At 48.9% G+C, this 26178-nt stretch overlaps 1 protein-coding gene across 1 annotated transcript in view; it reads left to right on the top strand.

Moving 5' to 3' along the window:
- Window positions 1-22221, top strand: part of GRIK4 (glutamate ionotropic receptor kainate type subunit 4) — a 212931-nt gene extending 190710 nt beyond the window's left edge. The window contains 8 exon segments of the mRNA XM_019547060.1: window positions 7461-7570; window positions 10202-10375; window positions 11120-11285; window positions 13480-13705; window positions 15224-15352; window positions 19688-19806; window positions 20468-20696; window positions 20699-22221. Coding sequence (XP_019402605.1) covers window positions 7461-7570; window positions 10202-10375; window positions 11120-11285; window positions 13480-13705; window positions 15224-15352; window positions 19688-19806; window positions 20468-20696; window positions 20699-21033 — 1488 coding nt within the window. The 3' untranslated portion in view covers window positions 21034-22221.
- Window positions 22222-26178: the final 3957 nt, after the last annotated feature.

Below are 26178 nucleotides of genomic sequence, written 5' to 3'. Positions count from 1 at the left end.
GGCAGGAAGTCAGCTGGGGTCATAGGATCCCAGCGAGATAAGCATCCAATTTACTCCTGAAGGTGTTCAATGTAGGTGCTTGAACCACCTCCGCTGGCAGACTGTTCCAGACCTTGGGGGCTCGGACAGGAAAGACATTCTTCCTTATGTCCAGCCTGAAACGGTCTTGCAGGAGTTTGTGACCGTTCGACCTCGTCATCCCTTGGGGCGCTCTGGTGAACAAATGTTGCCACCCCTGAGCCTGCGCTTTTCCAGGCTAAAGAGTCCCATGGCTCTCAGCCTGTCATCGTAAGATCTGTTTTCCTGACCTCTGATCATGCGCGTGGCTCTCCTCTGGACTCTCTCAAGCTTCTCCACATCCTTTTTGAATTGTGGAGCCCAAAACTGGACGCAGTACTCCAGCTGCGGCCTCACCAAGGCCGAGTACAAGGGGAGAATGACGTCCCGGGATTTGCTCGAGAAGCATCTATGGATGCACGCCAGCATTTTGGTCGCTTTACTAGCCGCAGCATCGCATTGGAGGCTCATGTTCATCTTGTGGTCAATGATGACCCCCAAGTCTCTTTCTTCTGTAGTGCTACAGTAGATCCTTCCCAGACCTTGGCCCCCTGAAATGGACTGTGGCTGTGAAGTCCATCAGCCCTCTCCCTCTGCTCCATATCATGGCAAATAATGCCAACCATTTGGCCCCTCTTCCTCCAGAACCCAGTGCCTAAGAGCTGTGCAGCAATTAATTCATTAAACTAGTAAATATGTATTTAACAATGAAAATGCAAGCTAATTGCATTGGTTTTCCTTTAAGGGTCAGGTTTCTGGAGCAGATAAAGGCAGGTCCAGAGCCCTGGATGCTCTTAATTCTTTCTTTCCCCACCCCAGCCTTCTTCTCCCCACATCTTGAAGTAGAAAATTGCAGCCGACACAAGTTAATCACAACTTGGAGCGGGCATCGCCTAACAAATAACTACAAATAAATTTCCTGCCGAGCAGCCATCTCCGTGTCCTGGTCCCCTCCCTACTTAATGACTTCCTTTTATATTCTGTATAAGTTCAGTTCCCAATCATCCTCCCTCCCACCCCCCCACGCTTCCTCCTCCCAAGCCCACTACCACGCTGTACATGTCTTCCTTATCTCACATAACCAAATATGGCAGCTGCAAATGGGGCTGTCATTTTTCTCCATTTCACTTATTGTGATATAATCAAGTGTGGATTTATGACATGTGGGTGCTAATGGGCTTTCTGACTTGCAGGCTGCTGAGAGAAGAGTTCTTTTTTTCTCCGCCCCTCCGTCCAGCAAACAGGAGAAAGACTGGGGGGGTGGGGGAGAAAGATTGACTCTGAGCTCTCAGCAGATGTGTTTAGACTGGAAAGAGGGCTGTTTTCTGTCAAACTGGGGGGAAGGACGTAGCAGGAGCAGAGGAGAGCAGGATACAATTAATGGTTGTTTTAGAGTCCTGCTTGTGGATATTGGATTAGAGTCCTGCTTGTGGGTTGCCATTATGCGATGTGCCACACAGATGGATGGTGAGAAGCAATTCTTCCTCCTGTGGTATCCAGAAATATCCCTCTGTAGCCTTTAATTACCTCAGTGGCTTCCTTGGATAAAAGAGATCAGATTTACCCAAAGACCCTCGCCTGCCTATGTTCTTAGACCAACACAGCTACAACCTATACCCTTGGATAAACCCTTGAATTGTAGGGGAAAAGTATCTTTTTAAGACCCAGATAGACAAACCCTTGTCTGCGGTGATGTAGTTGGGGCTGGTCCTGCTTTGAGCAGGGGGTTGGACTAGATGCGACCCCCTGAGGTCCTTTCCAGCCCTAATTTTCTGTGATCCTATCCTTCCTCTTCTAATCTTGGAGGTCATTCCCTTCTTAGGGCTTCTGTACAGAAGTAGTCAAAATCACTGTTTCAGTCTCTTCCCAAGGAGACTTCACATCCCGAATCAGAGAAGCGTGGGGAGGACACTGTACACAAGAATTAGTACCACTTATCAAGGACACAGCCCCTTGAACGCATAGCCAGACTGTGAGATGGCTATCAGCACCTGTTTATGTGAGCACCTGCTACTAAGCTGGTAGCACGCTGGGACAGTTATGTGAATTCCAGCTATCCCTCGGAGCTGCATATTCACCCATCCCCTCGTCCCCTCCGTGTTGCGTCCCTATTCCTTTCATCGCTAGCAATCCTACGCAGCCATATTGGACCCCAGGGCTCCTCGTTGTGGCTGTAGCTTGAGGGCGTCACCTCTGGAGCTGCTTAGAGGCAGAGAAAGGATGTAGCCTTAGGCATGCTTTCCCAGACGCTCAGCAGATAGAGGAAGTCTCCAAGGAGAAGGAACAGTCCCACGGCAAGGATGTGCACGCAGCAGTAGCTGCTGCCTCCATCTCCGAGGGAGGCGACGGTCCCTTCAGCACCATCATACCTGGAGGCCCATAAAATCTTCCCAGATGTGATGAGGAGGGTATCTGCACTGTTTCGATTCCAGTTGAAGATGTACAGGAAGCCCCACAGCAGCTTTTGGACATTTTACACACTTCTGTAACAGGGAGAGCAGCTCTCACAATTAACAAAGCCCTACTGGAGCCTGCTAAAAATACCAGGCATACACCACCTATTTTCATTCCCAGCTTCAAAAAAAGCAGATAAGCAATAGCTGGCACCCTCCGTGGGAGCAGAATATCTTTATTCTCCCTCTGGTGTGCAGTTCTTTCGTTGCTGCTACTGTGAATGAAAAGAACATATAGCGCCAACCTAAAAATGACTCCAGCTGAAAACGAACAGAAACAAGCATCTCTGCTGGGTCGCGAGGGTTATTCATTGGCCAGCTTTCAACTTCCAACTTCAAGCTGTCAGGCTCTGCTTGTCTGATACAATTTCCTTCGCTGCAGTAACATATTGATAAACTGCCCCAGAAACATAGCGAAGACACTTATTTGCCAAAGGGGGAGCTGGCCGGAAGGACATCGCAGCAGGTAGCAATGCCTCCTGGTCCCTGACTTCCATGAAGGGGCCATTGGCATTCAAGCTGACTAGTTAGGCCTGGAGTCAGGCATCTGAGTCCAGACCCGGGAGTCAGGGTGCAGTCCCAGCCAGGGTCTGGAGGCTGAACCTGAGTCCAGATGGGGCATCAAGATTCATGAACTAGCCACTCTCGCAAACCTTCATACTTGCTCACCTGCTGCAGAAACTACTTACAGTTCTGTCACGGGTCAGCCGATCTTTTCAGCAGGCTATACCTTTCCCACCTACACCCTCAACCCACTTTGCTCTCCCTCTTCGGAGCCTCTGTCACTCCAGGAAGCAGAATTTCTTTATTTACTCTTGGAGAAATGAGATGTTGCGGTGCAGCACATAGAGAAAGGACTTTATTTAAATGGGAGTCAGAAAAGGGGAAGCGCGATCACTTCTGGATTTGAGAACACTGTCAGCGCTGGGAAAATGGTTGTTTTAGCCTCTGTGCTGCTGCCTCCAGATCCAGAAGAGTAGTTAGCAGCTCTCAATTGTCATGATGCTACCTTTTATAGTGCCATATCTCTGGCACCCCTGAATTACTTAAGACACCTGGCAGGTCCAAACCATTACTAGCACTGTGTTCTACGCCTGGACTTTTTAAGGCTAAGCTATTTTTTTTTCTTTTACCAAGGCTATTTACAAAGTCTTGGCAGTGTATTTAAGAAGCCAGAGGTAACCATATGTACCTATCTGGAGAACTGCCTTGGAGGAGGAGACTCTCTTGGAGTATACAGAATTTCATGCATGCCATTTTCATACAGTCATAGCATCGTGGACAATGAGGGTTGGAAGGGAGCTCAGGAGGTCACATCTGGTCCGACCCTCTGCTCAAAGCAGGACCATCCCCAGCTCGATCATCCCAGCCAAAGCTTTGTCTAGCTGGGTCTTAAAAACCTCCAAGGACAGAGCCTTGACCACCTCTCTGGGTAACCCGTTCTAGTGCTTCACCACCCTCCTAGTGAGAGAGTTCTTCCTAATGTCTAATTTCAACTTCCCTTGCTGCAACTGGAGCCCATTGCTCCTTGTCCTGTCCTCTGCCACCACTGAGAAGAGTCCAGCTCAATCCTCTTCTGAACCCACCCTTCAAGTATTTGAAAGCTGCTATTCAATCTCCCCGTAGGTGACTAAATCAGTCCTGTTCCTTGAGCTTCTCCTCATAAGTTACCTTCCCCAGCCCCTGAACCATTTCTGCTGGACCCTCTCTAATGACGCACTTCCTTTTCAGCTCCTTGTTTCCCCTGGTCGTAGAGCCAACAAGGATCATTTCAGATAGACATCGTTGGAAAAGGCAGGTTTTTTAAGGGCTGTTTTGGGCCCGAGGGCAGGTTCAGAACCACATCAGTGTTCCCTGCTCAGCACCAGACAGGTCTCTGAACGACACAAAGCTTTGTAGGACCTGCTGCTGACGTGGCATCTTGTACCATCACCATGCTGTGTGCCAGGTACTCTCTTCTCCAAGGTGATGAAAAGACCCCCAGGAGAGGCAGAGGACTTCCTTTCTAACTCAGTAGTGATGCACAAGTCATTCGAGGATCAGGGCATTTGCAGAAAAACGCAGAGCTGTTATCTCCCCCCGCCCCCATGTCTGGCTCTGGAGCCTCTGAAGCCTCGAGATGATGTGTTTAGTTCTGGAGGTGTCTGGTTCAGTTCCAAGTGCTGGCTGTCACACATTCATCTTGCCTGTCTCCAAGTTTCTGGGAAGGATACAAAGAAGGATAGATCACCGTGTGGTGATTAACTAAATAAAGAAAGAAGGAACAAAAGAAGAATGTAGTTTGTTTCACAGTTCTTTCCTGTCCTATTCACTTGCATGTTATGCCGCACACAGTAGAGCCCAGACAAGGAAAAAGAGCTGTGTTTTGAAGAAGCAAATCATGTTGGTGCACAGTCCGCAGTGGGAACGGCATCTTTTCTTGAGGACGGGTTTTCAATTGACCTGGGAATTTGGAGCAAACAAGCGAGAAACACTGGATTTCACCTTGCTTTTTTGTGTCGACACGAAAGAAACAAGCCCAGACTCCGGTGAAAATATAAGCGGGCCCAAATGCTAGTGTTCGGATCCCAACCTTAAAATTCTCCACAGCTTGGGGTATTGGCATAAGTGGTTTAGTTTGGTTCATCGCAGCTTGAAACTTGGTCCTGGTTTGCCTTAAAGGGTTTAAGGAAGATTGTAGTGGCCCCGGTTACTGCCTTGAGGTTGAAATGCCCCCCAGAACCACAGCAAATTGGGCAGAGGGGTTTTTCACTCCCAAATGGGTGCGTTTGTCAGCAAAATCCTGAGCGTTTCTCTGAATTTCCCAAGTTAAAAAATCTGTATAAATCCATTGTAGCTCCAAATCAATGCATTGCAGTACCAATCTAAGCTTTTCATGAAGATTTCACTTCATGGCACATTTCTGGGCTTGCGGGGGGAAAGTTACAGCTCCCTTTCTTTAGAAATGTTGTGCAAAAAAAATTCTTTATTCTAGGATGAAACACTGTTAAAAACAAATTGGGTGTTTGATCCGTGATGGGAGTAGGTTTCGTGGGGCTAACGAGATTCCAGGTGTGAAGGGCCTGACAGCCCGCTGGGCTCATGTGGTTGAGGCGCACCCATTTCCGAGGCCAGAGGTGGATAAGGGAACACGTCTGCTACCTCTGACACCCCAAGCTGAATGACTATGGCAAGGTGCAGCTGGGTTGACTGGAGACGGCTTTCAGCAGGGATCCGGAGTGAGACTTAATTTTGCATACCTTTACAGCTAGAGCACGATGCCTCAACTGCCCTGCCAACATGCCCCGCTGTTGGGTTGAGGGATGGTGAATTGTTGTTAGTTTATGGGGACCAAGAGGAGTACGCCATGGCTGCGCGTCGAAGAGGACTCCTTGGCTGGGCCTTTTGTGTTGATCCAGCCATTTTTTCACTGGGCAGCTACCTCCCAGGAAGCTTTTTCCCAACACCAGACCGGAAGAATTGCTTCTTAAGTGAGCCGAGCTCAGCAAATGCTGGTGTCAACCTACAGCAGGCACCGGAGCAAGGGAGCAGTAAGAAATGAGCAGAGGACCCAGCCGAGACCTAACAAATGGTTGCATAGACCAGTCTCGGGGTCCAACTCTTGCAGCCTGGAAATCTTCCAGAAGAAGGGCCAGGGGGGAGGGAGGCCTTTTCTAGCCTGACTTGAATATAGGAAGCTTTGCAGGGGATCTAACGCTTAGCTGGCTTTGAGATCAGGCATGCTATTGGAGAGAAATAGCTATCGATAGCAAGATGAACCAAGTCGTCTGTGCAGAAGTTGCGCAGGCCTGTGAGCCACAGGGTCAAATCCCAGCTGGGTTGGAGAAGCCCTTCATCCTTCCATCTTCCTACTTAAAAACAAACAGTTTGTCTATACAAGTGCTGAGCCCCGACGGTGCCTGCGGGAGTGTCAATGCCTAGCTCTTCCCTTCTCTGCAGCGACATTAAAGCCTCAGTGGAGCTTAGTCCAGAACAGCTGGAGTTGACTGCTTTGCTCCATTTTCCCCTCTTTCTCCCAATGGCGGGCAAGCTGATTGACGGATGCCCTCTCCACCCCAGAGGTGGCTGCATTTCAGAGGTGCTGTAGAGCTCTGTATGTGGGCTTTAGGGGTCTGACATATTTTTGAAAACACAGAACAGTTTCAACAATCAAGTCTTTCCACAAGATAAAAGAAACACGTTGCCTGCTAGGAAAATAAGCATTTTGCAGAAAAGTAACATTGAAAGGGCAGCAGGAAAAGATGGCCAAATGCTTCCCTTTTTTGCATGGAACTCTGGGAAAACATTTATCTCCCATTTTCATTTTTTCACCTGCGTGATCAAACCCTCCTTTCTGCACACAGGAAGGTTCCCCTATCCTACAACAAGGTTACTTTGCAAGGATTGATTGTGCGGACTGAAGACTGCAGAACTGGAGCTCGTGCTTTTAAGGGCCCACAGGTTGAAAGGGTGCTAGAAAAATGTAGGATAAAACTGCTAGGTCACCCTCAGTTAAGTTAAATTAGCAGAGAATTTTGCTCAGGGGGCTACAAACCTTCAGGGCAAAAGCCAGCCGCTAGTCAATGAGGGCCAGGAAGAAGCTTCCACTAGGGACAAATTCTGGCTGCTGTCAGAGACAAGGCGCTGGACTTAGGGGACCCGTCCTGGCTATTCCCCTCTGCCTGTATTCCTGCTGCACACGAAGATGGCAGCTGCTGTGTTGGGAGGTGCCTGGTGGCCAGCGAGTTGCTGCATAGGTTTATACCATGCTCCTTTTTTTTCTGTCTGTCCTCGTGCTTTCCCCGAGGTCATTTACTGTTCCCTCTGTGGTTCGCCTTTCCTAGCCTCACCTTATTGCCGCTCACAGTCACGTCCGCTCTGGGTGGTTCCTTGTATTATTCTGTAGAATGGGACTTTTTGATGTTAAAAAAGAAGGGAAACCCACTGGGTTCTTTTTTGTCTCCATCTCAGGGGCGCAAACCGGGCTACTTCTCCTTCCTGGATCCCTTTTCTCCTGGTGTCTGGCTCTTCATGTTACTTGCCTACCTGGCGGTCAGCTGCGTGCTCTTCCTCGTCGCTCGGTACTGGTACCTCCGTTGCCGTTCCTTTCCCGTCCTGATGGTGCCACCTAGTGTCAGCAGCTGAGAACTGGTGGAGGGGGGTTATGGGGAAGGCTTCGGCTGGGGGGGGAAGCACTTGTGCAAAAGTTCGGGAGTGGTTACACCAGGGGTAAGGGGATTCTAGCACCAGCTTTCCTCTGTCCACCCCTGTCTGTGTGCGGGCAGTGCAGATGCATGCATAAGGCATGTCCCACTGATGCCCATGGCGGCCCAGTGCCCCCCAGAAAGGAGAGCTGGCAGGGTCACAATTCTCCTTTCACAGCAGCCGATAAAGTGAGCCTGAACTCACAAAAGCTTATGCATCTCTGATTTAGTTCATCTGTAAGGTACACGTTTGCCCTGCCTTCGTTGCCACAATAGGACAGGGGCAGGAGCAGATCAGTAGGACTAGGGTGCATGTGGTTGGCTGCATTGGTCTTGGCTCGTGCCAGAAGCAGCCTGGAGGTCCCAGAGGGCATAAGAATAGAAACCAACAAGGCCGGTCGATCCAGGCAGCGATGGCAAAGCACCGAGCTCCTAAAATGAATTTGCAACCATTTCCCATGCCTGGGTTGGCATCTCCTGCCTGTACAAAAAATGCATCGGCATCTTTCTAGAGCCTTGTGGTTTACCCAGGTCCTGCTTGATGGGCAATGAGTCAGCTTCTGTATGGCCCACGTAAATCAGGCTTAAATTGTATCATGGAGTGCTTGCTGGCAGCACATGCCCCGTTGCAGCAAGAATGACCTTGCTGCTATTCCACTTTGCCTTGACCCTGTACCCGAGTGGTTCTGCTTGGTAGCACAGATGGGCTCCTCGGACACGGCATGAGTATGTCCTGGCGGTGCGCTAAAGATAGGCCCAAGGCTTAAATACTTGTGCGGGGCGCAGCAAATACCCAGTCCTCATTACAAAAGAGAAGCATGCTGTTGCTAGGTCCCCTGGCTTGGCTAACGTTGTCATGTTGACAGGGTTTTAATAGTTTTCAGACTCCTGTTATAGCCTCAATAACACAGCTCTGTAAACCATTTAATAATGCAGTCAGACGCTGTCTCCAGACTGAGCTACTCTAACGTTCTTCTCCATGTTTTAAACATGATCCTCTGAAGTGGGGCTCCTGCATGTTGTCCATGAAGACTGGCCCATATTAAATAGTCTGTGAAAGTGCCCAGGAGTTTGCAGCTCACAGCTGGGCTTTGTGACCTTTGTGAGTTGCCGAAAAGCCTCTATCAGGATGACGTTACATTATTGAAAACCAGTAAGGGAAGCCTCCCGAGATTAGCTCCACCTCCCTGGAGTCGCAGGAGATTAAGAAACCAAGACACAGACCGTACTTCGGTTAATCTCAGTGTGAGGCAGTGAAGTCCCCACCCAGCTCCCAACACAAGCTGTGATCATAGGGCTCGGTCCTATTCCATCTGATAGGTGTCTGAATGTGATCCTATTCCACCCTGCTTGATTCAATGAAAAAAACATCCCTTCAGGAAAAACAGAGACCCAAAGGACCCATTGCTTTGGGTTTTGGCAGTTTTTCAGGGATTTGAGTAGGGTGGACTAGATGGCACTTAGGTGCCTAATAGGTGGAATAGTAACTGGCCCATAAGATCAGTAAGCCAAGCCTTTTGGGTTCTGGTTTTCCTAATGCCAATTAACATTATGTGAAACCCAATTTAAGACTGATGCAGGTGCAATAGCCTCTCCAGCCAGACCAGACAGCTTGTGCATGTCCGAGACCAGATGCTGGCAGTGGGAGCAAGTGTCATTCTCAGAAGATTTTTCCACCCGAACAGGAGGAGGGGAGAAGTGATATGTTAGTTTGGAAGCAGGGGGTGGAATGAAGAGCGGAAGGGAGAGGAAGTAGAAGGGCTCGGGGTGGAGGACGAGTCCCACTTTGATTCACGGGCAGGGTGCCTGTATTGCTCTTCGTCTCTGATGCTCATGAGCTCTGCCAGTCCCTAGCAGGAGTCTTAGCCCATAAGCAAAGCAGATGTTTGTCTGAAGATGTGAGCAGTAGTCATTTGGATGACTCCCTGACTGCCTTGGCAGCCCACATTTATCTAGCACAGGCTACCATCTCGCAACGTGCTCCATGCAGATTCCTGACTTGTTCCCATGAGCTCGGTATAGTCCGGGGCTCTTTGAAAACAGCAGTGCCCCACTTTGGATTTGAACTTGGTCCATGCCAGACCTTTGCCTGGCTTTTCTGTTTTGGTATTGACCTGCCCGCCTTGAGTTTGGCTTAGAGCTCCCCATTGGCATTAATTCCCCAACTGGAGAAACACAGCGGAAACCGCTGGATGGCACCTGATTTCGCATCTGATCCATGTGCGTTTCACACTTGCGTTGTCATTTGTGCAAAGCAGAGGCCCAGGTTGGGATTTGCTTGAAAGCTTCACAAACCTTTTGCAGATCTTATTACAAAGCCTGGGGGCTTCCGGGTGTTACTGTAAGCATTTTGCACAACGTCACTATGAGCCTCCTGGCACCATTTGCCAGCAAAGAGCTTCCTGCCTAGAGATTCTGCCTCCAGGATAGTGAGGGATTCACCACTTCTGTCCCCCCTGCCTGCCTTGCAATCAGTGTTTCTTCATGTCTTGTTTCTTGACACTGCAGATTGACACCGTACGAGTGGTACAGCCCCCATCCCTGCTCCCAAGGGAGGTGCAATCTCCTGGTGAATCAGTACTCCCTCGGCAACAGCCTGTGGTTTCCAGTCGGGGGGTTCATGCAGCAAGGGTCCACCATCGCGCCTCGAGCGCTATCCACACGGTGTGTCAGCGGAGTCTGGTAAGGAGACACTCCTGTTGCACCTTTAAACAGCCTCCAGTTATGGTTCGGGATGTGCAGAATCGTTGCTAAACACTGTAGCGTTCTGGAGTCGTGCAATCAAGCAGCGCCGTGGTACCATTTGCTAAGGGTTTGGCCAGCAACAGAGGACCCTCAGGAGTTCAAGCAGCTCCGGATCAGCATGTTTCTGATGCCCGGCATGTTCTCATCAGGCTTGCACTTCTGAGGACTCTGCTCCAGCGTGTCCACATAATGGGGTGGTCTTTCATCTGCTTCCTGAGCCTCCGAGTCCTCTTGCCATGAAACACCAGCCCTGCCATGGTGGTAGACTGCCTGACCTCTTAACCTGAGCAGTCAGGCCCATTCTGGTTTGTCACTTGAGAGGAATAAGCAAACACAAGGCCCCTGGGAGCCTTGCCAGAGAGGGGCATCCCTTTTTGGAGAAAACTAGGTGGCCTCTGCTTCTGCTACCTGCCTACCTAAGATAGACTCCAAGCAAATGTGCCACTAACCTGCTAAGCTCTAAACCTACTTAATTTGGCCTGAAGGATTCAAATAAAGATTGATTTGTGTTTCCAAAGAACTTTGGGCATCTTTAACTTATGTATGGGCCTTTGCTGGGAGTGGCGGGTACTCAGCACTTCCCAGGATCAAGCCTGTTATCCCAGGTCTGAAGCAGGGCCGAGACCAACTCAGACCCTAGAGGCATCTCAGTTGACCTTCTCTTCTCCCTGCCTTCTCCAGGTGGGCATTCACCTTGATCATCATCTCCTCCTACACAGCCAACCTGGCAGCCTTCCTCACTGTGCAACGTATGGATGTGCCAATAGAATCGGTGGATGACCTCGCTGACCAGACAGCTATCGAGTACGGCACCATTCACGGAGGCTCCAGCATGACCTTCTTCCAAGTAAACCCCTTTTTTTTTTGTTAACCGGGAGTGCGGGAGGGTGTGTGGGGGGTGGGAAAGTCGGGGACACATTCTCTTAAAATCAGATGTTTACCCAGGATATGAACCTGGCTCTTTCCAGCACGCTCCATTCTAGTCCTGCATAGGTGGCATCTGTAGCAGCTGGATCCATTTCATCGTCCCTGGTTGCCACGAGATGAGATGTTGCATGTGATTGCATTTGTGTACGTGCAGTCCATACATGTGGGATGTCAAGGCCTCCCCCCACCCAGTAAACTGAGAACTTGGAAAGAAACAGCAGTAGGCTGCACCCAGGGTGCAGAAAGACGAGTTTGCTCTTGGAAAGGCTGTTTACAAGGCGAGCGATTGTTTTCCTCAGTTGCATTTTGGGTGGGCTGAATCCTCTGCTTTTTAATTGAACTTGTGCACCCGGGTCTACCTCCCACTGTGAGCAGCACCAAAGTGGGTTTAGGATTAAGCCAGAGCTCAGAGAAGTGATAGGAAGTGAGGAGGAGTGAGGGGATTTGGAAGGAATCCAATCAGACACAACCTGGACACCCTCAAGGGGTTAGGGTTGTGGGACAACGTTGCAGGACACACAGGCGAAGCCCCAGGAGCTGAGATCCTGCACACAACGACAGGGAGTGGGTAGCAATGGCATTTATAGCCATATGCCAGAGCCCCTTGATAATACCATTCCTGACAGCCGGGTATTTGCAGCCAAATTTTGATATGTCTCTACATTGTTAACACGGCCCTATCTTCTGCATATGCATGGCTCAGTGTGTGCGTGTGTGTAAGAAAAAATGTGTCAGCAAACCCTGATCTTTCCCATGGATACATATACCTACTTGATGCAAATCAAGCTTTGTTAGCGGTCAGGCCCATCATATCTGCATGAGTGATTGTACTTTCCTGCTCTCAGCAGCAATGAGGAGGTTAACCTTTTGACCAGTGCTTTGAATGCACAAAACGCAGTCTGGGGATTATTTATTTATTAAATGCTGAAGCACCAAGAGGAGCAAGCTTTTCTTGCTTTCTGTTCAGTCTGAATTGAAATAGGAAGCCCAGAAATCTCTTGAGTGAATCTGATCTTTCCAGCCCAACTTTGCAGACCCTAGAGATTTGGAAAAGGGCTGCTTAAGCAGATTGCTGTATCTCAGAAAAGCCAAATGTAGCACAAGCAAATAAAGAAGACTCTACCTCAGGCATTGAATCAGCCCTGTTCTTTTCAGGGAAACTGGCAGTGTAAAAATCAAGGGCTCAGTTCTCCATTGCCATGCACCTTTCCTAGTCATCTGAACCAGAATAAGTTGAATGACAAGCGGGGGTGACGCAGGGCTGAATCAGAATGCAGCATTTTACCTGCACTTTGCACTTGTCTTATGTTGGCAAAAGCCACAGTGTGAGATCTGGGGAGACAGAGGCCCCAGATGTTAAAGAACAAAAATAAAACATGGAAACACTAAACCGGAGTACATTTTAACTGGAATTAATATTACCATTTCTGCTCTTTGTTGACTTTTTGCTCTCCATTTAGCTCAAGCAGTGTAAGCGTAGCCGTGTCCGTTCCCCTTTTTATGCAGCCAGGATGGGCTGGCACCCAAGCTCTAAAATCAAACACTTGCAAACTGTAAGGGAGGTCTGGCTCAGATGTCCTTATAAGCGTCATCATGGTCCTCCTGAAGTCAGTAGAAAGACTCCTGTTAACTTCAGTAGGCTTTGGATCAGACCCATGACTTGATGAATCAGAAGGCCACATCCAGAAAGCCTCAAAGACTGGATCAAGATGCAGACTTTGCAGCTCAGCCCCATCAGTCGTTCCTGGACCCTTCAGCGGTGTCATTCTCATTTCCCACCTTGTTTCTGGCAAGACTGGGCTAAGACTGTTGTACAGGAAGGTGCGTTGGTCTCTGAGCAAACCAACCAAGCAAGAGCAATTCCAGCTGGAATCAGTTGTCTTAAAATGTTGCCATAGAAACATTTTTCATCTAAGGTTTTGCAATTTAAAAAAAAAATGTTTTGAGGCCTTAAAACATCAGGGGAACCTATGGCAGCGGTGCACATCTGGGCACCCAAACCCCTTAGACTCCTTGCAAAATCCCAGCCTTATATTGGTACACGTTTTCACTTGGGGCAGAGCCCCCCAGGCAGTGCTGCTCCAATGGCTCCTCTTCTCCCCTTTCTTTTGCAGAACTCCCGTTACCAGACGTACCAACGGATGTGGAATTACATGTACTCAAAGCAGCCAAGCGTGTTTGTAAAGAGCACGGAGGAAGGGATCGCCAGGGTGCTGAATTCCAACTATGCCTTCCTGCTGGAGTCCACCATGAACGAGTATTACCGTCAGCGCAATTGCAACCTCACGCAGGTCGGGGGCCTTCTGGACACCAAGGGCTACGGGATTGGCATGCCAGTCGGTAGGCAGTGAAGAAAAATTATAGTCATTCTCAGCTGTCTGCAGAGGATCGGAGCATTTAAAAGGCAGAAACAGCTCTAGAACTGATGCCGCGTTTCGCTGATCTGCCTAGTGTCCCTTTCATTTCAGAGATGCCATCAGGAAGAAAATCAAACGCATTTTAATTATTCATCTGCCTGCCCCCACATCATTTAAAATGATGTTTCCTATATATATATAAAAAAAAAAAAAAAAGTGTGCATCTTATTTTTCTGCATTTGTGCTCTTTGTGTACTATGTTTCCTCTCATTCAGCGCTGGGAGTGAAACCAGGCAAGCTAGTTTCACTTTCTGCCTTGTCTTCCACCATAGTGCCTTAAAAGAGGCTGCCAACTCCATTGATTTTTATCACAAGCCTTTTGATGTTGGGTGTTTTTTGTAAGCCGCTGCTCCTGGAATCTTGCCTTTAATTGTCTTTTATAAGAAATAAAATGCCGTTAGTCATTGTGGTTGCAAAAAAAAAAAAGAAAAGAAAAGAAAACTAGAAAACATTGTCCCTAAAAGGTTCCAGCTCAAGACGGCAACTAAATGGTTTCCTATTTGCTATGCTGAAAGATCTCATGATTGTTAAGCCAGTCGTGTGATCTGGGTGCCGTGGAGGGGCTGCTTTTTGAATGCTTGCGGTTAACGATATTGAAGTAACAGTACTACTAGCTTCGGTGTGTGATTCTCATGCAGTAATGCAGCACTGGGCTCATTTGAATGGTTCATACTGCAAAGGAAGGTTTAACTCCCAGAGGAAATCCCAGGCTAACTGTATTTTGCTATTCCTATTATGTACTAGCCCTACATTTCAGGCCAGAGTTTGTCTTGAGAAACAGTGAAATTGCAGGGGATAAAGGGAGTTAGAGTCTGGCTGTCATTACACTGGTGCAGTCCCATTGAGTCACTCTATATTTACCATGCTGTAGCTCATCATCTGTCCTAGGTTTTCTCTCCAGTGCAAAATACAGGGACATCAAGAGAGCATGAGACCTGAGCCTGGCCTCCAGCGAGCGTTCGGGTTTGCCCGATGATTGGGTTCATTGGTGTTATTGACAGGGAGGGTTTTCTTCCCATCCTTTGCTCCACGCAGGAGCAAGGGCTGGAGTAAGATTAGACAGGCACAGGCAGCATGATGAGGGATTGGCCTGTGTGGCTCAAGGGAATGGGAATGAGATAGGGAGCTGCCCACTTGAATGCTAGCCAAGATGGCAGCAACTCAAAGTTTTCTCCCTTCTGATGCTGTTGGGTGGCCTGGGTCTGATTTCCATCGAGTCTTTGCTGGAGAAGCAAAATCACCACCTGCAATTAGAAGTCATTTGTCAGCAGGCTCCACTTGGATTTGAAGGCGCCTTGAAGAATGAACTCCCTTGTAGTCTCGTAGAGTCAGGGGGGGTGGCCCTCTCCTGCTTGGGCAGGTTGCCAGGGCCGTGTATGGCGGGTGGGAGGGATGGAAAGCCATCCCAGCTGTCCCTTCATCTCCCTTTTGGCTTTTACAGGCTCCGTCTTCCGTGATGAGTTCGACCTGGCCATTCTCCAGCTGCAAGAAAACAACCGGCTAGAAATCCTGAAGCGCAAGTGGTGGGAAGGAGGCAGGTGTCCCAAAGAGGAAGACCACAGAGCCAAAGGTAAACCCCGACTCAGAGAGACAAGGCCACCCTCCTTCACACCAGCTCTCAGAATCGAGGCCTTCGCACCTTCACATAGCAGAGCCCGATAACAAGGATGTAAAGCAGCAACATCATTATTGATTTGAGCAGGGTCGACTCCCAACCCAGATAGGAGTGATACCCGGCCTCCTGCCTGAGGAACAGCGGGGTTGTTGGTTTTTTTCCTTTTCTTCTGACTTAAGATTTCTTTCTTTCACAATGCAAGGAGAAAGCCAAACAGCTCTGCTGTGCCTCATGCTGTGTGTTTTTGCCTGGGGCAAAGAGAGTAGCAACAACCAAATGACAAATATTGGAGGCATATGGAGGGTAAATTATCTTCTAATGAATGTCCGCAACATTACATGAGAAACCAGACAGCTGAAGGGAATTGCATCCAAAGCCCGAGCCCCTTTAAGAGGAGACGGAGCTTTGTTGCAGGGCCATTGGTTAATGGGCCTAATTTAAAGCTCCTTCAGAACAGGAAAGGGGGAACAGGGACTTTATTAATAAAGCTCTAAAACTGAAGAGCAAATTCTTCTGGGTAATGCTATGCAAATTGCCATAAAAGCCACAGCATTAGGCTGCTGTCCCAGCGCTAGGAACACTTGCCAGGTTAAAGCAATTGCTGCATTTTTTTGGCAGTCACCCTAACCTTAGTGAGCATTTTTCTGAGAGGCTAAAAGGTTCCCTGGCTGAGAGAACAGCCTTTTGACCCTCCTGAGCCCAGGGGCCAAGAGCCAAGCAGACTTGTGATTGCTGTTTCATTTTCCTGGTAGATCAGTTGCAGGAGGGTTTTTTTCTTTATTTTCTTGGGGTTTTTTTTTTCTTTTCCATTTTTTTGCTGTATGGCACAAGCTGGATGGACCACACATGGGCTTCAGCTGGCCAAGAAGCTCCCTCCATATGCTGCTTCATTAGCAGAGAAAGCTGCTCTGTGCATAAGCCCATAGGAAAGGCTGCGAGTTGCTGGGAATTACAAGTGGGCCCTCAGATCTGGAGTGGCGTTTCAGGTTCCCTGGACCCAGGTTTCAGGGTCAACCAATTGTCCTTTCAAGAAAGAGAATGATCCAAAAATAAAGGCGGTGTCTGTAAGCGGGGGAGACCTTGGACATGGTTTCCAGGCAGGTCTGCAGGGTGCAAAGCAGCCCGGTACATCCCCTGGGCTAGCTCTGCCTGTCCCATGTGTGCAGTGAGCTCCCGGAGCTCCCCAGCATGTCAGCGCAGAGCTTGTGAGCCACGACCTCTCTGATCCCATCAGCTTATCAGAGCAGGCTGTAGCTGGATCACCACCACCATTCGCCCTCCCCTGCCGTCCCCCACCCCTGAATATACCAGGAGGAGAAAAGAGGCAACGAGGTGGCAGCCTTCACACCCCCAGGCTCCGTAGCTGGGTGGAAACAGGGGTGGGGAGCTGGGGAGCTCACAGTACAGGTGCTGCACAGCCAGGGCGGGGAGCTCCCCCTGCTCCCCCAGATCTGCCCTGGTCAGGGTACCTTCTGCATGACACTGCCTTGAGCCGTATAGATATAGCCTCCTTGTCTTTGCTCCCGCTCCATCAAGTGGGGCCTTTATCTCACCAGAAGATCACAAAGAGAAGCATGTTAGAGAACAGGAGTTGCTTGGATACTAGTGTCACGGGGGCCAGGATTGAACTGTAGGTAGGCAAATTAGACAAATGCTGTTTGCAAAATGCACCCTGTCATTTGGATCCAAAACCCCACCCTTGTGGGTAAGGCTGCTTGGAGCATTAATGCTTATAGTTCCAGTGTCCTTTCCGGCTTGCCTCAATGCCAGTGGTTCCAAACTAGAGGTTGTGACCCCATTTGGGGTCAGAAGCCATACCAAAATCCAGTGATAGCACTTGGGCTCAGACCAAAAGGGTTGTGACCTGGGATTTTTGGGAAAAAGACTGGGAACCGCATGTTATCACACCCTCTTCCCTCTCTCTCCTCTTGAGTTTTAGGCAAAAGACATGTGGAGGAACAGGGATATGTCTAGACACTTTACTCTTGGCTTTGGCAGTTCTGTCCCATTGCAGATAGCCCCCCAGTTGCAGCAAAGGAGGCCTCTGCAAGGTGCTCAGATTTTCCCCAGTTACTTTAAAGATCGCATAATAAGTCATATTTTTAGCCACTTGCTTCCAGGCCTCTCTCGCTGAGAGTATTAGATTACCGGAGAGTCTCTGAGTGCCTTGTTGGACAGAAACAGCCACCCAGTGACTTGCGAGAGCACTAATTGCTTTATCTTGACATCCCAAATGCACGGGCGAGCTTCAAAGGGATGAAAATAAACTGATAAATTATTAAATGCGGTTACATTCCAGGGAGGGATGGAACACAGGAGTATTTTGCTCAGCAAACTCAGCAGAGAACAAACTTGGAACAGACCCCAAAGACTGAGCCCAGCATGAAGCTCCCAACATTTTCGGGAGCATTCCTGGCCTCTACCACTGGTGCGCTAACCATTGTTGCGTCCCTGCTCAGTGCCTCAGTTTACCCCAGCTGTGAAATGGGGGTGGTCACAACCAGCCCCCAGGAGCAACGTGAAGTAAATGAAAGCTTTTTAGGCACCCTGAAGAAAGGTGCTTTGGGGACGAGGGAGCGTTGTTTTAAATAGGAGCCTAGAGATCCTGATCCATTCGTGGGAGAGCCCTGGAGGTGAGGATGGCAGGGCCAAGGAGAGACTTGGGGCTTAAGTGCAGGAAGGTGGGGAGCATCCCTGAACCAAGTGTGGGGATGAGCAAACGAGGGGCATCTCCAATGATACCGGGCTGGGATCAGGCAAGGGTGAGGCCATGCTCTGGGTTGTGAATTTGGGAGATGGAGGTGTGAGTTGAATTGGGTGGTGGTTACAAGATACATTTTATGTCCTGTAATTGCTGCCTTAGTGGAAACATCTCTCCCTGCAAAGGCCTGATTTACTGGGTGACTAGATCGCTCCAGAAACTCTGCCAAAAGAATGATGGAGAACAAGGGAGAAATGTGACCCTGTAAGTTTTAAACCAAAACAGGTCAGCGATTTACAAGGGTTTTGGTGAGGTTTTATATCGAAAAGCCATGCAGAGATTAAGTCAATAAATCATCGATTCTCACACTTTGATTTAATGTTACAGCAGAGGGAGGCAGATTTTATAGGTGTTCTGGCTGACTAATAGCTGCACACAATCACCGCAGCGTAAGGTGCTGCATGCTTCACGGTGATCAATTCAGCCCAGTCCACCAGGGACCAAAACCAGCACTTGGGTGAGTGAGAAGTCGTTTCCAGACACTGCAGACTGCTCTACAGACACAGGTCCCTGACCCTGATGTCAGCCCTGAAATGCTTGAACCAGCCAGCTTTGCTCTGCAGAGACACGAGAGGACAGGGCTAGCTGTTCCCATGTGATTTGCTGAAAGGAAGGAGTTAAGCTATTACTGAGGCCAAGAAGTTGGGAGGTTTCCCAGATGAATAAAGAATCAGGGCCAAAGTCTCAGCTGGTATAAACCAACATGCTTCCTCCAGACTTCAGTGAAGGGAGGCTGGGAATATGGCCACTGACTTCCACTGAACGAAATCAGCTGAGAATCCAACCCAATGATTTCAATGCAGTGTGGCCAGTTTACCCCAGCTGAAGATCTGGCCCTTAAAGCCAAATTAATTCCCTCGGAACGTGACTCCTGAAATCAGCATTTCAAATTCCAATCTTGGTTATGTCAGTGCAAATCCAGAGTAGCTCTTTGCCCGCAGAGCTACGCCAGACTGCGCACGGTGGAGGATGAGGATGTCCCTTGCTGTGTGTCCAGCTAGCACCCAGCAGAACAGGGCCCTTATCTTGATTGGAATATCTAAGTGCCACTGCAATATAAATAATTGTGATAGTTTTACATCAGCACTTTTAAATGCAATCAAAGTAACTTTTCCTGCTGCTGAACTCGCCTAATGCTCTTGTCTTCCTTATCTTTTCTCTTATTTCCATTTGCTGAGCTCAAAGCAACTGGAGCTAGGTGAATAGTATCTGAGCTTGCATCTTTTTCCTCTTCTCAGTTTGTATGTGGAGTGCTTTCCACGTCCCCGAGATGCTTTTTCTGGTTTGGAATTATTTGCTAAATCATCCTTTCTAGGAAAAACTGTTCACAGCCAGTGATTACAAGTCGCTCAGTATTTGCTGCTTGATCTGGGCTAGTTAATTTTGTTTGAATGGCACAGGTTACATTGCATTTATTTTTGTCCCTGAATGGAATCACACAGTGATGATTAGCATCAAGTTCCCACGTGCTGATGAGCTCAGTACTCACTGTATCTTCCTCTCTGCTTGATTCCTTCCTTTTCTTTCAGGCTTGGGGATGGAGAACATTGGAGGAATCTTCGTAGTTCTCATATGTGGCCTCATCGTAGCAATTTTTATGGCAATGCTGGAGTTTTTATGGAGCCTCCGGCACGCTGAACAGTCAGAGGTAGGACTCGAAATGTCGTTGCTGTTGCAGGAACATCTACGTTCATGCTTATGAGGTGCTCAGGTACTGCACCAATGCAAAGATTGTTAAAAAAAAAAAAGAAAAGAAAAAAGTTGGATGGATCTGGGGCAGATGGGGGATCCAAGTTAGGTTCAGGCACTCTAGGCAGAGGGATGGAGACCGCGTGAGGATTTCAGAGGCAACTGGTGAGGGCTAGCATCCATGAAAACTGTAAGTCCTTTTAGCGGAGTCCAAAGCTTGTGAAGACCCTGTATGCAATTAGTAAGAAGGAGGTGGAAATCCCAGGGGCAGTTGGCATGGATCTAGAATGTATCTAAATTCCAGGCACAGTTGATCGAGTCTGGAACGCGTCTAGAACAAGTAAAGATCCCAGTTGTGGACCTTGGGGATCCCGAACATGAGAGCACCTTTGATGTGGACCGTGGGAGGCAGAATGAGTGAGGATTTCAATTAGTAGCATCTAGAACAGGTGGCAGACCCTGGGATCCCCAAACCGTTGAAGATCCCAAGCACCGGCCTTGGTATCTCCAGAATGGTTCAGCATCAGGATCCAGAATGGGTGCAGTTGTTGGAATCAGCCCCTTAATGTAGGGAGCAGTACCTGTTGGAAACCAGCCTCTTGCCTGTGTCTGCCTTCCAGGTGTCTGTGTGCCAGGAGATGGTGACAGAGCTGCGCAATATCATCCTCTGCAAGGACAGTTTCCACCCTCGTCGGAAGCGAGGGGGGATGATACGGACTCGCCCTGTTATTCCCGAGGAGCGCCGAGCCCGCAGCACAACCACGCTCAGCAATGGCAAGCTGTGCGGCGGAGGGGAACCCGACCCTCTGGCCCAAAGACTTGCACAAGAAGCTGCCCTGGTGGCTCGAGGCTGCACGCACATCCGGGTGTGCCCAGAGTGCCGGAGGTTCCAGGGCCTCCGGGCACGGCCGGCTCCCGGCTCGCCTGCACGAAGCGAAGAGAGCTTGGAGTGGGAGAAAACCACCAACAGCAGCGAACCCGAGTAGAGCGGGACAGGGGACGTGGGCAAGGCGGGCCGTGTTCCGTTTTACAGAACATGGACTTGTACAATGTGAAACTCGTTTTTAAATTAAAAGCAGTTACCCAGCTTCTCAAGACCGAGACAAAGGCTACGAACCAGGCCCAGCCAGAGACATTTTGGTACCTTACCCTATTTAAGAGGACATTGCTCCTACTGGAATGCTAATCAGCAGGAGGAAGATCCTCTGGTTGGCCTATCTTGAGCAGCTACCCCTCACCTTGAAACTCTGGGGTGGGGAGGAGGGACACTGAGGGCAATTCACATACCAGATCTGCTCCAATGGGGGGCAAGAGTCATTGTTGGAAATTCCCCATCCTAGGACAGAAGAAAGGACAATAATGCCATCTCTCCCAATCACATAGATTCAAAAAAGGATGTTCTCCAGAGGGGATGGGACAGGGCTATTTTTATTTGGGGGGCGGACGGGAAGGGAGGAGTAATCTATTTTATTTTATTTTTGGTACTTCAGGACCTAGGGTCTCCAGCGCACCAGATTTCAGGTGCTAAAATCTCCTTCCTTTGCAGTGATGTGGCAGGTAGGGTGAGGAAGAGCAGGATGGGACACAGCTCCCAAATAGCAGCAGTGGTTGAGATGAAAATCCAGTAGAGGAGTTATAAAAACGTATATATATATAGTGAAATGCCAAAAAAAAACAAAACCTACCAACACACACAGTGATCTCAAAGAGGCCTTGAAACGCCTGGAATTTCAGGGGTTCTGTGTCTTCTTCTTTTTTTTTTTTTTATTGGCGGGAGGAGGGGTTGGGGGGGTCTTCAGAAAAAGGCCAAATGGTGACAGGAGGGAGCTGAATGTGCTGCGGGACTCCCCACGCTCTCCTAGGAGCTCTGCCTTTTCCCACCTGCAGAGAGTGGTGCAGTCCCTACGTCATGGTAGAAACAGGTGCCCAGCACGTTCCCTTCCTGCAAACCCTTAGCGCTGTCCCCAGGCTCAAAGGCACGCCTGTCTGTGACCTCTCTGAAATCTAAGGGTTTCCTTGCTACCGAATGTCCTTGAATGAGGACGTGGGGCGGGGGTTCAGTGGGGAAAATTAGCTGGGGGTCTCGGGTGAGAACGTCGTTGCTTCCGTAGCAGCAGCTTGCCCTCTGCTTTGGTACACAATGTGAGTTTTACATTGAAGAGTTTGATTTTTCTGATTGAAAAACAAAATTCTATGCAATTTCTGATTGTAAAATAAGAGGGGAAAAGAAAACAAGGCAAGAGGCAAGGGGGATAAACACAAACCTTTGAGCAAAGGTATAACCTGTTCTCAGATTGTTTTCTTTCCTGTTTTTTTTTCCTTTTTTTTTTTTTTTGTTTGTCTTGAATGTACTGAAATAAAAGATGTCCTTGTATAATTATGATTTTTCTCCCCCCCACCCCGCATTCAAGTCATAAAGCAGCTTGACCCCCCACTAAGTGCTCAAGGGTGAAGGCCAGTAGCACCCCTGGGAGGAGCCGAGAGGAGGTGTGAGCCCAGTCTGTCCACTCTGCAGCGTGGAGGCACTTTGGCCTCTGCAGACCTCTAGCTACTACAGTAAGACCTAAAACTCTGTTGTTGTCATTGTCTGTAATCGTTGCAGATGAAAACAAGAGAAGAAGGACAGCCCTTGGTCACTTAGGAAGGAACACCACCGCAGTCCCTTGGGGCCCAGTCTGCTGCGAGATCTGAACAATGCAAGCTACGGCCTCTTTTAGACGCAGGGTTCACTATTGCAGAGCAGACCGATGGCTCATCTAATCCAGCGACTTGTCTCTACCACACGCTCCACAGGAGGATACAAGGATATGCACAGATACCGCAGGGATGGGCTCTTTGGATCGGGACTGTATCCTGAAGTACCCCAAATGTAGTAGGTGGTGTGTGAAGGAGGAGTAGCCCCTGTCCTGGGTGAAGTTCTTTGCCCCGGGTTATGGAGGTGGTCACTTTAGAGAATGACAACGGTCATCTCTGGCCTTAATAGCTGTTAAGTCTATAAAGAGCTCACGCTCCTAGAAGAGGAAAGGGTTGGAAGAGGAGGTGAAACCTAGGGGTAGGACGTCAGGTGAGGACTAGCCACAGCTGAAAGATCCGGTGTGTCAGTCACGTAGGGCAGATCCTCAGGTGGTGTGACTCAGGACAGTGTTGCCTTCAAGAGAAAAATGCCCATTTACACTCCTGAGGATTTGGTCTCTAATGTTTTGGTTGGAATCAGAAGGTGATTCTCAAGTACCCCACAGCCATGCCACAGACGGCCAGTTAATTGCTGGCATCAGAGATGTGGGGCTTTGGGGGCCTCAATGAGACGAGGAGAGAGGTTTTGTGGAGCAACAGAAGTGTGTTTCATGCGTAGGAAATAGCAGAGGAGAGGCAAGGGTGCAGGGCTAGCAGGCACCTTTGGCCAGGCAGTGGGGAATAGTGGAAGGAGATTGGAAATGTGGAAAGAGATAGACAGTTGTAGGTGTATTGACCCCTAGAGGAAGGTTTCTCCCCAACTCCACCTGGTAGTAGTTGCCTTATACCCTGAATGGAAAAGCCCAAAGCCTGCCTGAGCCTAATGCCTATTGGGCCTCTCATTGGGGCATACCAGCTCCTAGAGCTCATGGCCCAAGACTTAGGCGCAAGTCTGTCGTAAGGCTCTGCTTCACAAAACAAGACAGCGTCATTGCTCTGCCCCTGCTTGGAAAAAGGAGTGTGTTATTTTTGGTTTGACAACCGTGGGCAGATTGTTTCGAACCAGGTAGCTAACACGGGTCCGGGAAATAACACAGTCCCTCTCTACATAGGCTGCAAAAGCCATGCTAATCATGTGCTTCAGCAGCATTGCAGCCAGCCGGGGTTTGCTCCACATGTTCTGATCAACATGGGGGGAAATAGGCTAGATCCTCAGCTTTGATCTATAGCTCTAAGTATATCAAGGGAGTCAGAGCCCCCTTCCACCAGCTGAAAGTTTGGCCTGGAGCATTAATATCTAGCTAGACTCCCAGGGACAGATCTTGTAGGGTTGTCAGCGGACTCAGCCGCATGGAAGGCAGTCGTGCTAGTCCGATCGCTACCCGCTGAGATTCGGGCCCTGGGTGTTTAAGGATAAACACTGGTGCCTCTCACACAGTTCCCACTGCATAATTCACCAGGGTATCCTGTGTTCCTGACAACAGCACTGGTGACATCTGAGCATGCCTGTGTTTTGTTTAAAGGCCGACATGTTTTAACAAGCAGCGGGAAATATTCATCAAAAGAAACTTGCTTTTTAAAATTTATTTACAGATTAGCAAAAGACAAAGCTCCCATGAATCATTTATCACCTCTGCTTTTTTTTTCTTCCCCCTTCACCGCAGTGAAGAAAGAGGGAGCTTGACAACCCCAGACCCTATCACTGCTCCGAGGATCTCCTAGTCATTTGCTCAGGCTGAAGACAGGAGGAAAAACAAATCAGTGGGTTTCTCCTTCCATTTGTCTTCACTTTTTATCTCTTTGTCATTGGCTTCCTCTTTCCATGCTGTATTTTATATCTGTTTCTGTAAATTAAGGAGGTTTTTCATGCCTGTCTGTCTCCTTCTCTCCCCCGCTTTTTTCCTTTTTTTTCTTTGTTTTGTTCTTGCTTTGTTTTTGCTTTGATTGAATTATTTACAATAAAAACAAGAATTAAATGTTGCGGTATTCATGGATGGGTCAAAACTACTTTGGTCTGAATGCCCCTGCCAGGTGTTTCTGCCTGGACACATGGAAGACTGAGTGCACATGTACACACACACACGCACACAATTTTACATACCCACCTCTTTCTCCCCTCAACTCTTTGTTCATCCCCCCCTTCTCCGGGGTGGTGCTTTGGTGGCCTTTCTCATTTGACCAACTGCACTAACATGCTAATGAAGTTAGAGATTTGGGGCACTTTGCCATCCAAAATGCACTTTCCCAGAATAGTCATCTCTTGATAAAACGGGGTAATTCTAGTAAGATATCTCTGCAGAGTCCGCTGGGAGGCCAAGATTAGATCAATTAAAATATAATACTTAGCTTTATCCCTTTTAATTGTTTTGCCTAGGGCCCCTGCTGCCCCATCCATTACAGGATCCTCACTGCAGTGCCCAGGAGGTATGTAAACGGAGCGTTCTCTTACCTAAATTCCTCTGGCAACTTTTCTCCTGTGTTAATATGAGATTTCTCATCTTGAGGATTGGCCAAGCTCGACTCCATTATTGGTTAGGTGAGATTCTAATATGATAATAAGCGAAGTCCTGGGATCGCATTTGTGATGAATGTTTTATTAGTTTTGAAGTCCAGGTAGTTTAATTTTCATTTGACGCTAAAGAGAGATTTTTCCTCTGAAGTCCAGACTGAATAACTGTGGGAGGTGAGTGGGTAGAGGCAAGAGGCTGAAACCTTTTCAGGCCTCGCCTGGGGGCACTGGCTGAACTGGATGGCCTCATTAAAGCACAAGAGAGTCGTTTTGTGGCTTGCAAGCCAGGGGAGAGATGGAAAAGGGGGAGAGAAACTGAAAATGGTGAAAAGGAGGGATTGATCCTGTTGAAGATGCCACTGTTTATGTGAGGATATCAAGGAAGCCTTTTGTCATTGTTTCAGAGGCCAAGAACTGTCTTTAATGGTTGTACAGGGAGGGGTGGCACTCTACAGGAACTGGGGCAGCCCTTTATATGTGACCAGGCAGTCAACTCCCTTGTAATTACAGATGAGAGCTCCTGGGGTAGAGAAAGGACATGCAAGAGGGCTTAATATTCCAGTTGGGTACAAGACCTGGCTGGGAAGACCTGCCATGTTGGTAGCTACAGAAGCTCTCTGAAGTAGGGTCCTGTGGGGCAATTGGGGCGCGTTCACCCATTTTCAAAGGGACTGGACTGTGTTTTTGCTTGAACAATCAAAGCATCTCTTGGAGAAGGAGGGAAACGGTGCAGCTGGCTGGTGAGTTGGCCTGCAGGCTTCTGTAAGCACAGAGGAACAGAGGCAGGGTTCAGCATTGGGCTCGGGGAGCCCCTTTTCATAGTTTCATAGTTCCTAGGGTCGGAAGGGACCTGAGCAGATCATCTAGTCTGACCCCCCGCCATGGCAGGAAACAATACTGGGGTCAAACGACCCCAGCAAGGTGTTCATCTAACCTCCTCTTAAACACCCCCAGGGTGGGAGCCTGCACCATGTCCCTTGGAAGCTGGTTCCAGACCCTAGCCGCCCTGACCGCGAAGTCGCGCCTCCTGATATCTAACCTAAACCTACCTCTTCCAGCTTGTGACCGTTATTCCTGGTCACTCCTGGCGGTGCTCGGGGGAACAGGGACTCCCCCAGTGCCTGCTGGTCCCCCTTGACTAGTTTGTAA

The sequence above is a fragment of the Crocodylus porosus genome, unplaced genomic scaffold (assembly GCF_001723895.1).
Source record: "Crocodylus porosus isolate Cpor-Errol unplaced genomic scaffold, CroPor_comp1, whole genome shotgun sequence".
NCBI classification, from domain to species: domain Eukaryota; kingdom Metazoa; phylum Chordata; order Crocodylia; family Crocodylidae; genus Crocodylus; species Crocodylus porosus.
This window is presented reverse-complemented; position numbering and strand designations above follow the sequence as displayed.